This window comes from Crinia signifera, chromosome 12, assembly GCF_055691185.1.
Source record: "Crinia signifera chromosome 12, ASM5569118v1, whole genome shotgun sequence".
NCBI lineage: Eukaryota > Metazoa > Chordata > Amphibia > Anura > Myobatrachidae > Crinia > Crinia signifera.
This window is the reverse complement of record NC_139228.1, coordinates 13,449,180-13,461,409: the sequence shown is the minus strand read 5'-3', so window position 1 is coordinate 13,461,409 and position 12,230 is coordinate 13,449,180. Positions and strand designations below refer to the sequence as shown.

At 46.4% G+C, this 12,230-nt stretch overlaps 2 protein-coding genes across 4 annotated transcripts in view; one reads left to right on the top strand and one right to left on the bottom strand.

Moving 5' to 3' along the window:
• Window positions 1-12,230, bottom strand: part of LOC146050447 (uncharacterized) — a 54,341-nt gene that overhangs the window by 29,623 nt on the left and 12,488 nt on the right. The gene's annotated exons all lie outside the window — the stretch shown is intronic.
• On the top strand, window positions 951-7,424 carry LOC146049735 (T-lymphocyte surface antigen Ly-9-like). Its single transcript, XM_083166344.1, has 3 exons — window positions 951-1,047; window positions 2,514-2,834; window positions 5,664-7,424. The coding sequence occupies exons 1-3, from the start codon at window positions 1,011-1,013 to the stop codon at window positions 5,759-5,761; spliced, it is 456 nt and encodes a 151-aa protein (XP_083022470.1). The 5' UTR covers window positions 951-1,010; the 3' UTR covers window positions 5,762-7,424.

Here is a 12,230-nt window from a genome sequence, read left to right as displayed (position 1 = left end):
GACCATCCTAGACATGCCTGGCCATATATGGCGAGAGCCTCAGATTTATTAAAGTTAATAGAAAACCCAGCAAAAGATGAAAAACAATTGATCGTATCAATAAGAAAAGGAACAGATTGTTTAGGGTCAGATAGAAAAAGGAGGATGTCATCTGCAAATGCTACTATGCCTAGTTCCCTAGAACCTATGGATATACCTTTGAAATGAGGGGACGATGAGATTTAAGGAAGAAGTGGTGCCAGTGCTAAATTAAAAAGCTAAGGGGAGAGGGGGCAACCTTGACGGGTGCCTCTTTCAAGGTAAAATGAAGGAGAGGTAACATTGTTAACCCTCATCTGGGCCATAGGGTTAGTATAGAGGGACCTAATAAGAGCGCGGAAAGGCCCATCAAAAAGCTGACATTCAAGGACTCTATGTAAATGGGGCCAAGCAATTTGGTCAAAAGCCTTTTCGGCATCCAGGTTAAGAAGGATATTTCCATGGGTTTGATGGAGATGTGTATAAGTGATTGCTGCTACAGCGGCATGGATGCCCACTACGGATTGTCTACCTTTAACAAAGCCTAGTTGGGCAGGTGACATTAAGCGGGGTAAAAATTTTTGAATGCAGAACTTTTTGACAAAAGCAGCTACATCGTTTCACAAATGGAGATTCTCCTCAACCTCCAGTTACCATAGAAATAGAAGATAGCGCCAGGAATGGGCCACTATCAGAGAGAGGTCTATAGTATGTAAGTCTTCTATACTTACACATAGAAGACTTCTATGGCGGATGGACGATGACATATAAAATAATATATAAATTACATGGATTATTATCACTGTCCCATATACGCTGATTATAGTACAATGTACCTTCAGGGAATTATGCCTGGCCACGGGCCAAATAGGAAACTACGGACCCTTCCTGCTTTTTATTTAAAAAAAAAAAAAAAAAAAAGACAATACAGTAAGTAACAGCGGTCTTCTGTGGGGACAGACTATCTCCGCAGAGCAGTGCACTAGGACATAATGGTGTTGTTCCTCATTCTCCTGGTACCAATATGGGGTAAGTGCATCAAATTGTGACCGTCCAATGTTTGACGTAATGGAATATTGCATAGAAATGTTTTACAAAACGGAAAAATATATTTGAATCGTTAAATTGCCTTTATTTTCTCTGTGCACGTATGGAATATTTAGACGTACAGTATAAATTCATTTGAAGTTAATTCCCGTTTAAACGATTGCTAGTCTAAAGAAGACCCAGTGGGGTTTCAGTTGCAAATTTTAAGAGGAATTTACAGTAAGGGGGTCCCTTAATGCCACCCAGCCGAACCCCCGCCGCTGAATACCCTCGGTACCACGCAAGAGGATGTACGCAAATAAATCCCCTCGCATGCGGCCGAAGGGGACAGAAATCATCCGATAATCGCCGACAATCAAATGATTTATCTCCCCTTAATAAAATTCAGTCTAAACTGACTTATTTCCATCGGAGTCCACCGAAGAGGGGGTGGGTGCTGACTTCGGCCCCTTTGAGTGATCCTGAATAAGTGAATTCTGGCGGTCTTTAATTTAATGTAGGTGCCGCTTTAAATTTGCACCTGAAAGGCTGATTTCAGAAGCCGCCGTTATGTAAAGTAAATGTGACAATAGTCCAGACAACGAGATGTTAATATACATTTTGTAATATTATTGATGATGTTGCCTATTTGTCCAGTTCTGTAAAGAGCTGTCATTAAGGGCATACTTGTATAATCTCCCCATTTCTACGGGAGGCTCCCATTTTTTTAGGTAGTCTCCTGCACCTCAGAGTCACCACTCCCACATACTGCTCATTTCCTAGTGAAGTGGACAGAATAGAATAAAATAAATACAGTGAACCTGTGGTCCTGGTACAGGGGGTAGGGCCTAATGATGCACTTCTATTCAAATCATGCCATTTTATCCCCACCCCTATGAAAATACACTCCATTTTCCCAAGAGGAGGCTGGGCCTAATGACGCAATTGCCCTGACCCATCACCGACCACCTACTTTACTTCTCGGTGCATCTCCTGTTGAGGATATGATTGATGTAGGCAAGTACGCTTAGGGCTCTGATACTGAGTTGAGGACCTCCAAAGTTTATAGCAGGATTGACATGTTGCTACTGTTTGGGGAGCGGTGACCCAGTAGCAACAGGGAATGTTCCAAAAAATTGGGGCATTTTCTTGGACATGCAGAAGCCAGTGGCGCATTATCGGCTACATCAACCTGAATTCACCGGGCATCCTACTAACCTGAGGTTTACCTGAGTCATCAGAATTCAAAGAGATACCAAGGCTAGTCAGTGGAAGTCCTACTATTTTGTCATGCGTTGCCCACTGGCGGTGTACTAATTGTTTACATTTTTAGGTGGATGGCCCCTTTAAAAAATTATATATTAAAAACAAAGTCACAGAAAACAAGAGAAAGTATATTGTACCCATTATATTTTATTACAAATCCAGGAACTTTTTTACATTGTGTTCTATATTTTTTGTGGCACCAGGTGTCGCCTCGGAGGTGTCCCACCATACACTTTCTGCAACTTGCGGGGGATCCACCGTGTTCCAAGTCAACCTATCGAAACATTTAGAGGTCAACAGTGTATTTTGGATTCGCCATGCATCAGGATATAAGAGCATGTTGGCCATCGGGAAGTCGGGAAAACTTCAAGTCATTGACAATCGAGTCCGCAACCGGGCTTCCCAACAGCCGGGATTCTCGTTATGTCTCAGTGATTTGCGAGAAGAGGACAATGGTATTTATGAAGCAAAGATTTACACCAACGAACATACCGTGTATATGTATTTCCATCTGCAAATCTACGGTAAGTGAAGTTATAGGCGGAGCTAAATGATTCTCAGACCCCCATAAGATAGGTGATCTACTGAAATTTAGCATAAGCTGGGTACACGCTATACGATTTGCATGAACGATATGCATGATAACGATATTGTGTGTACCCACCATATTGTTAACGATGACTCCAATCATCTGAACATGCAATCTGACAATATCGTCAGTGACTGCATGTTCGGCGGGGGTCCCAATGACTGCGAAAAAAGACATTAGCAACCCCTCTGTATTACGTTTTTGTGAACTCTCTTTCATCGGGTAAGGTACCAAAAGACTGGAGAATAGCAGAGGTAGCGCCAATATTCAAAAAAGGAAAAAGGGATGACCCAGCTAATTCCAGACCTGTGAGCTTAACATCGAAAGTGGGTAAATTGTTTGAGGGATTTTTAAGGGATGGGATCTCCATAATTTAATCAGTATTACCCAACATGGGTTTGTTAAAAAAAAAATAAAAAAATAAAAAAAATCGCTCATGCCAAATAAATTTACTAAGCTTCTATGAGGATGTCAGCAACAACCTTGATATTGGAAATGCTGTAGACGTGGTCTTTCTAGATTTTGCGAAGGCTTTTGATACAGTGCCTCATAAGAGGTTGATAAATAAAATGGAGGATCTGGGACTTGGGGAACGAATTTGTAGATGGGTAGGGAACTGGCTGCGAAACAGAGAACAGAGAGGGGTGGTGAACGGAGCAGTATCAGATATGATACCAGTACTAAGTGGAGTGCCACAGGGGTCGGTACTAGGGTCCATTTAATTAACATATTTATTAATGACATTGGGGTGAGAATACTCAGCAATGTTTCCATCTTTGCTGATGACACAAAACTGAGCAGAGTGATTAGATCACCCGAGGATAACTCCACGCTTCAACGAGACCTTAATAAATTAGATGAGTGGGCAACAAGGTGGAAACTGATGTTCAATGTGGATAAATGCAAAGTTATGCATCTTGGGAGACATAACCAAATAAGGCCAACAGGATACTAGCAGGTATAAAAAAGGGGAATGGAGACTAGGGACTCGAAAGTAATCATGCCACTGTACAAAGCATTGGTTAGACCACATCTAGAATACGGAGAACAATTCTGGGCCCCGCACTATAAAAAGGACATCATAGAACTAGAAAAAATCTAGAGAAGAGCAACAAAGCGAATAAAGGGAAAGGAGAATTTAAGCTGCGAGGACAGGTTGAACGAATTGTGATTGTTTACACTAGAGAAGAGACACTTAACGGGGGACATGCTAAACATATACAAATATATCAGGGGCCAATATAAGGAATGGTCAGGCGCCCTTTTTACTGTAAGGAAGGACTCTAGGACATGTGGGCATGAGTTTAGATTAGAGGAAAAAAAGATTTAAATAATTTTTACGGTCAGGGCAGCCAAACTATGGAACTCTCTTCCTTGCGCGTTGTTGACGGCAGACACAGTAAATACGTTTAAAATAACATCTATTGGTTAAAAACATCCAGGGGTACAAAAAATAATCATTATCTGTCTTTAAAGATATCAGAATACGCTACGTATAACAAGGGATGAAGCTAATAGATCATACTCGCTAATGGTGGAACTCGATGGCCGCAAGTCTTTATTCAGCCTTAACTACTATGTAACATCGTTAACAATATCGGGTACTCTTTACCTAGCACGGCGCCCACGATTTTGATCGTGGGCATCGCAGGTAAAAAAATCGCGGGCATCGCGGGCATGGAATGCACTAAAAATCGGGTGCGACGCAACCGACGCGATGCCCGCGATTTCCCATAGGGAACAATGTTAAATGTCTCAATTGACCCGATTTTCCTGTTCAATGCCTCGATTGACCCGATTTTTCTATAGGAAACAATGTTAAATGGCCCACAGAGGCCAAATAGCCACCCTGAAGTGTGAAATGGCCCCCACAATTGTTAACGCCACCCCACGATCAACGTCAACCTGAAGCGTGGCGAGCGCAGCGAGCCCGCGAGGGGCGGCGGTACGCGTCCTACGACCTTTTCATACCCCCACTATCCACGTCGGCGTGGAGTTGAGGAGTTGCGAATAGAATAGTGTGGCAAAAGCAGCGAGCCCAAAGCGTGGCGAGCGCAGCGAGCCCCGCGAGGGGACGCGGATACCTTCACAGGTAAACGCGTCCCTTCGCGGGCTTCACAGGTATCCGCGTCCCCTCGCCATGCTTCGGGCTCGGTGGCTCGCTGCGCTCGCCACACTATTCTATTCTCAACTCCACGCCGACGTGGATAGTGGGGGTATGAAAAGGTCGTAGGACGCGTACCGCTGCGCTCGCCACGCTTCGGGTTCACGTTGATCGTGGGGTGGCGTTAACAATTGTGGGAGCCATTTCACACTTCAGGGTGCCTATTTGGCCTCTGTGGGCCATTTAACATTGTTCCCTATGGGAAATCGCGGGCATCGCACCCGATTTTTTAGTGCATTCAATGCCCGCGATGGGCGCCGTGATAAGTAAAGAGTACCCAACATTGCTCAGTGTTTGACTTGCGAATCATTCATTGCAGTATTGCAGGGATTCCACGGCAGACATCAAAGTTATCAGCTGCATCTTCCTTGTTCCTATCGCAAAATCGATAGCGTTAACCATTGTAGTCCATGAGTACAATTTACCAGGAGATGGATTTCCCAGATCCCTACCCTGAAGTAAGGTGATCCCTGATGCAAGCACTTTGTCTTACATATTGCTGGGATGGGCTCCGATCAGGACGCCTGACCCTCGATGTGATTTTTAATACACAATGTTTCTTGATCAGATTTAGTCTAATTGTGGTCAATCTTTTTCCAGCCAAAAACGAGTCACATCGGACCCAGTGGACGTGGAGGAACTTGCTCGGATCGATCAGTCTGGGAATGGTCACGGCCTACACAGCCACAAAGCTGTAACTGGGGACATCTCAACGCTGCCACCTGAGATGTGCCCCACTATACTGTATACAGGGCAAGAACCGAGCTCCACCAAATCAGACCTGGTGCAGAACAAATGTCCTGTAGCAGAGCGGAACCGGATTATCACTCGGTTATTACGCCATCGCTCCACCCAATGTCTCCCCTCTGCCTGTGCCCACGTTCTACACAGACCTATGTGCACCAACGTAAATCTGGTGGCAGTTACAGAATCGGGATCCACAGGGGATTCCAACGCTGCTAGTAAATGACCAGCTACATGGTAACAGGTATCCTATTGTGTTTGGTTGGGATACGGTCCACACTATGAAGGTCGAAATACATTAGGTCGACACATGAGATAGGTCGGCATTGGCTAAGGTCGACACGGTCATAGATCGACACAAGCATTAGGTCGACAATGGGAACGTCAACAGTCCAAAGGTCGACATGAGTTTTTCACCGTTTTTTTTTCGTCGACATGTGCCGACAGGTGTTATTTTACACCCTACCGTCCACTAGGGCATGGTGGGAGAATATAATAGTGTGCCAAGCACAGCGAGGCACCGTGCCCGAAGCATGGCGAGCACAGCAGTACACTGGTACGGCGTCCATGTTGACTTTTTCCATTATCGACCTAATGCCTGTGTCGACATGCTGGCCCTGTCGAACTTAGCCATGTCGACCTATGTCATGTGTCGACCTTCAGTGGCCGATTCAATGTATTTCAACCTTCATAGTGACGACCCTGTCACCCATACCCGTTTGGTTAATGTATAGAAAAACAGAAATAATAAATACGTTTATCCTATGTGTTTAAGTCATATTCTGCACTTCTTACATTTCACTAATACACTTGTCCTCAAACTCGGTCCTCAGGACCCCGCACAGTGCGTGTATTGCAGGTCTCCTCACAGAATCACAAGGGAAATAATTAGCTCCACCTGTGGATCTTTTATAATGTCAGTCAGTAATGAGCGCACCTGTGCACCTGCCGGGTGACCTGGGAAATGTGCACTGTTGGGGGTCCTTAGGACCGAGTTTGACTCATCTGACTTTCCACATCCCCAAAGCACAATTTCACACTTAAACTTATGACTAGAGTATATTGCATGTATACATAGCGTTCCTTGGAGATAGAGTCATTCACCATAGCCTTAAAACTAGAAAAAGGAGCTATGCACACTTTAGCCAAAGCACAAAAATTGTGGGCATATAATGCCTCTTAGACAGTGACCCAGACCCCTCAATCCCCAAAATACAAAATCTAGAAGTGAGCACATGCATGGGTATCCCTGAGTACCCCAGAACTGACCCGGGATTAGAACGCCTACACGGGTGGGGGGGCATTCCCATAGAAGATGCCAAAACGTACCGGCACCCGAAGCACACTTTGTGACAGTACGTGGGTACCCCAGGGCACAATCACGCCTCTGAACTTTATGTGCGATAATAAAATTGGGGTTAATAAGGGAGTCAGTATCTCAGATGGGGAAGGACGTCATGTCTGCTTTGGTGCACTAGATGCAAATTGAGAACAAATAAAAAATTACTTTTATCCAATAAAATAATTGAAAAACCAGCAAAATGTACTGTATATTAGTGGTGTACACAGCATACTGACTACATACAGTGCGTGCTTCACAGAACAACGATCACATAACACTGGTCACACAATCAATGTACAGGCAGATCACAGGTGCAGCTACAGTGGCAGACATCCTACATAATAAGAGAAATGCAGAGATCTCACATGCATACCATTGGCAAACATAGGGTAAGGGTGCCCACACGGTGCCATTCTCACACGCGATATGAACTTTTTAGTTCAAATTGCGCGGTGTGTATATTTTGCAGTATGTGCTGGCAGGTGTTTTTACTACATTTTTATACTACATCGCATCGTGTCTACTTCACACTGTGGAATCGCATGCGATATGTACTTTACATATTTAAATAATATATTGTAGTGTAATTCAAACTCTATGTACTGTAGTTCAAATAGCAGAGTGTGTGAAGTTCAATAGGTGCCCATACACTGTCAGATGCAATCTAGTTAAAAAAAGTACAGGAAGCAAATACTTTATGTGCTGTACGATGGGATGTACGCAGGAGCGCGCATTGCATCCATACATCGCACCGTGTGTGGGCGGTTAAAGAGAGTTAGTTTTAATAACCTCATGAGCTATTAATTAAGAGTCCAGTTTTACACTTTTCTTGACAGCTCCTCTGGGATGATCGGGTTACCACCAATCCCAACATGACCCTTCCCAGGAGGGACACAATGCTCTGTTCCTGGACTTCCCTGGTAATGTATGATTGCCAGCACCTGTGCTGAGCTAGGTAATTGATAAGAAAGGTGCTTTACCACAGGTGATGGCAATCAGAGCAGGGACGTCCAGGAACAGACAGTTGACAGCAATCATAAATTCAGAGGGAAAAGCAATATCAGAGCATTTTGTACCTGATAGAAGGTGTGATGTTGGAGGGTCTCATGTAGTTCTCCTGCGTGCTACAAGAATGCATAATAAACACTGCAGACATGAATGTGGCCTAATTCCAAACAACATGTGTATATTATGTGTCATTTGACTGCAGGACCACAAAGCTCAGCAAGCCACTGATCATATTCTTAGCTCAACCTAAAGAGAAAATAAAAGCTTACCCAGGGATGGGGAACCTTCGGCCCTCCAGCTGTTGTTGAACTACACATCCCAGTTTTGCTATTTAGCCATGCTAAAACTCTTGCAGCGCATTCTGGGATGTATAGTTCAACAACAGCTGGAGGGCCGATTGTTCTCCATTCCTGTTTTAAGATAACCGCTTCTGATACCAGTGGTACTACAGAGCCCAGCCAGCCACCGTTTACAGTTTCTCCTATAGATAAAGGGAGGAGTGGAGTGGCTGACACATCAAGAACCAGTTCCCCACTGGGGAGATGGAAAGTGACAGCGGATTTTAACCGTGAAGTTTGTGAGTGGTGTGGGATCTGCCACCGATCAGAGCAGTTAGTGAATAGAGGCCCACGGTTTCTATATGCAGGGAAGGAAGAGCCTTGGTTCGCAGCCACAACCCTTCCACAGAGTTCCACCCCCTATGCAGACTGCCTCACCATCGTCGTGACCAGGATCCCACTCTCCTCCCCAGCGTTGGGACTTGCCAGAGCTAAGCTTGTGAAATTCAGGGGAACACTAAACCAAAGCTGAGCATCAAGGTCCACTCTATCTGGACCCAACACAGACTGAGCTTATGCGATCCAACCTGAATTAGACCCTATGTCTAACGAACACAAATCACAGATGTACAGATGTAATCAGACCACAAGATGGCGCCAGACGCTCAGGATGAGTTTGTCACATAATGGTAATCTGCACTTAAGCTTCATCTATGGAAATGATTTGAAATACTGAGGGTCTGATTCTAAGCAGCCTTCTTTTGGGTAAACACTACCCCCCAGTACACTGACACAACCATTTGCATGTGGGCATACGCATGCAAATAAAAGTCAGTCTAGGCTGACTTATTTACCTCAGATATTGGCGGCCGTCTTTGTGGGCATGCCCAGATTATGCTGGGTGTCCCCATGTGACAGCTCCCTACCCGCCCCACAGAGCAGGTCTGCGTATTTTCATCGATGCGCAGACCTGCAAACTCAGATCTGCAGCGAATTCCGGAAAGACCGGTCTGAATTTGGGCCTGAGTTTATTATAGGATTCAGGGGCGGATTGGCCATGAAATTCACCGGGAAGTTTCCCAGGAGGCCGACCACAGTGAGGCCAAAATAAGCGGGGCTGGTGTGTAGCGCGCCTGCGCTACCCACACAATTCGGCCGGGTGCCATTACATATTGTATAGCTGAGCCGCAGCGGCAGGTTGCAGCCCATGTCCCAGCCCAGTTCGGCCTCCTCTCCTCCCCCGTGAGGCCTCGCCTCCTCGCACCCGCTGCTGAGGAGTCGAGACTTTCCTCCTCCCGCTATATATAGATAGAGACCCGAGTGTGGCTCACCAGCGCTGCACTGTGCCCCTGCCCAGTTGCCGAGCCGATCCCAGCCACATGACATCTGTCATCACCAACACGTGCTCTGTAGAGCTGGAGAGAGGCTCCACCCGCTGACAGAAGCCGGGGCTGAGTACATACAGATTCCACCAAGCCGGCCCCCACCCCCAAACCGGGCCACACTGCATCACAGCGCAGAGGACCACAGACAGCCACATCACAAGCACACTGGTGTGCCCGCCCATACCCCAGCAGCAGAGCCGGGTGCTATATCAAAGCATGCTGGAGGAACAAGTCTGTGGGACCAGGTATTCCAGGAAGAAACACCAGCACGCACCAACAACTCCAGGTCAGTGCTCCTTCCCTTCACACTGTCTGCTCATTCACCTGCCCAGTTACCCCTACTGTTACTGACTCCCCCCATCCCAGTGTCTCCCCTCCTGCCAGCCCAGTTTCTACCCTCTTCCCCCTCCAACCAGCCCACTGCACCTAGAAACTTTCCCCAAAACAGCCCCCTTTCGCGGGACCCGATGGGGCGGAGCTAAACGTGACCCTGTAGGGGGGCGGAGCTACATGGTTTGATGGATGCTGCTGCCTGTGCCAGAGGGAAAGGACTTGGAGATCCTGTGTCATTTCTATGTCACTGTAGCGCAGGGTTGCCGACTTTAACATTTTCCTCTCCGGAGAGTTTCAGCAGCCGCTCAGGGGGCGGGGGCTTACGAGTGACATCACTAAGCCCCGCCCCCATACTGTTAAAAGCAGCGAATTCAGGGATCTCCATGGAGGGGGCGGGGCTAAAATGACGCGATTGTGCCGTTTTAGCTCCGCCCCCTCCTCTGAGACCCGAGGATTGCGGCATTTTAATTCCGGGAGGGTCGGCAACCCTGCTATAGCGATTCAGTTTTTCTTTTACATAAAACCAATTGATTTGTGCTCAACAGCGCTTTTTGCATCTAAAAACACCAGCTAAGCCGGTCTAAGGTCCTGGTTAGGGCCCCCAAATTGCTGTTTGGTCCCCCAAACCATAGACTTTTTAAAAAACATTTCCGCTCCCTGTCACCTCCCTGGTATCACCCACTGTTTCTCACCCTCTCCTCTGCTGCCTGTAACCCTCTGCCTTGCATCAACCACTGCCTTTCCCTTTACCCATTGCCTCTCCTATCATCCTCCCTCTGTCCCCTACTGCTGGTCACCCTCTCACTGGCCATCTACTGCCTCTGGTATCAGCCACTGCCTCTCCCCTTTCCCCTCTTCTTGTCACACAATGCCTGTCACCCTCTCACCAACTTTATGTCTTCCTCTCCCTGACATCACCCATTTACAGTCCCTGTCACCCTCTCCAGTCACAGTTTGCTTATCTTTGTCACCTAGTGCCTCTCTGCCTCTCCCCATCATGATGGTCTCTTCCTGTCACTATCTGCATCTCCATCACCATATTTTTGTCATCCTCTTGCCCACAGCTTCTCTTTTTCTTTTTTCCTTTTTCTGTTCTCACATCTGTGGATTGTGTTATTGTAACAGGGACACCCGAAAAAAGGTGCTCTCAATGGGGTTTTAATTATGGGCTGTTACCCATGGGCCAGTCATTTTTACATGCCACACAGGCTAAAATTTGCCAGTCAGCCCCAGTGCATGTGTAATGTGCGACGGTGCGTCATGACGTCACCGCGCACATTACTACATGCAAAAACTGTGCTGGGGCAGGACGGGTGGATGCCCGCCAGACCACGTGAAAATGTCTGAGCACCCGCCGCAGCTAAATATAAAGAGTTGTGCACACTGTCTGCAGTGTGCTGGTGCAGAAGACTACCAGAGGTAACTAGTAAGCAATAAGCACTTAAGGTGAACCAGCGCTTAAAATGAACTGATAATACAGTCCTTGTAGAGGAGTAAGATGTACTCCAATATATACACTTATCAGGTAGTATAAATCTTGCAGGGACCCGATGAAGAGGAGCGATGGTCTAATGCACTCCCTGAGACAGACACTTACTTTAGTGTTCTGTCTCGCGTTCCCATAGCGTTTTCTTTATCAGGTATGCACACAGATCCCACAATGGTGTAAATATTGCAGAACCTACTTATTGTTTATATCCCGCGTTCACGTAGCAGGTACTTGAATCACAGAGTCCACGTTCCACAAGCAAAAGATTTAATGGATAAAAACATGAATACAAAACATCATAGCGATGCGGGACGGCTGGAACAGAGGGGTGATGTAGATGGTCCGGTGTCAAGCACTGCAGACGCTGTCAGCCTTCGGGCACCTCCTGGTCTCTATCACAGCTTTCCTCACCACTGAACAAACTGCCAGAGTGGGCAGTGACGTCATCAACGCGTTTCGGAAATAACTTTCTTTTTTCAAGAAATGCGCACAGTCTCCCGGGCTTCCTTTTAAAGCTGGTGTGTTTGGTCATCTGACCTTGTTCAACCAATAGGATTCCCTATAACCCGGCTTTTGTATTTTAATACA

Excerpts from the sequence above, each read along its gene's own strand:
- LOC146049735 (XM_083166344.1), top strand. The coding sequence starts at position 1,011 with ATGGTGTTGTTCCTCATTCTCCTGGTACCAATATGGG. Across the intron at positions 1,048-2,513 it reads TCTCCTGGTACCAATATGGG|GTGTCGCCTCGGAGGTGTCC; the intron begins GTAAGTGCATCA and ends TTGTGGCACCAG. Across the intron at positions 2,835-5,663 it reads TTTCCATCTGCAAATCTACG|CCAAAAACGAGTCACATCGG; the intron begins GTAAGTGAAGTT and ends ATCTTTTTCCAG.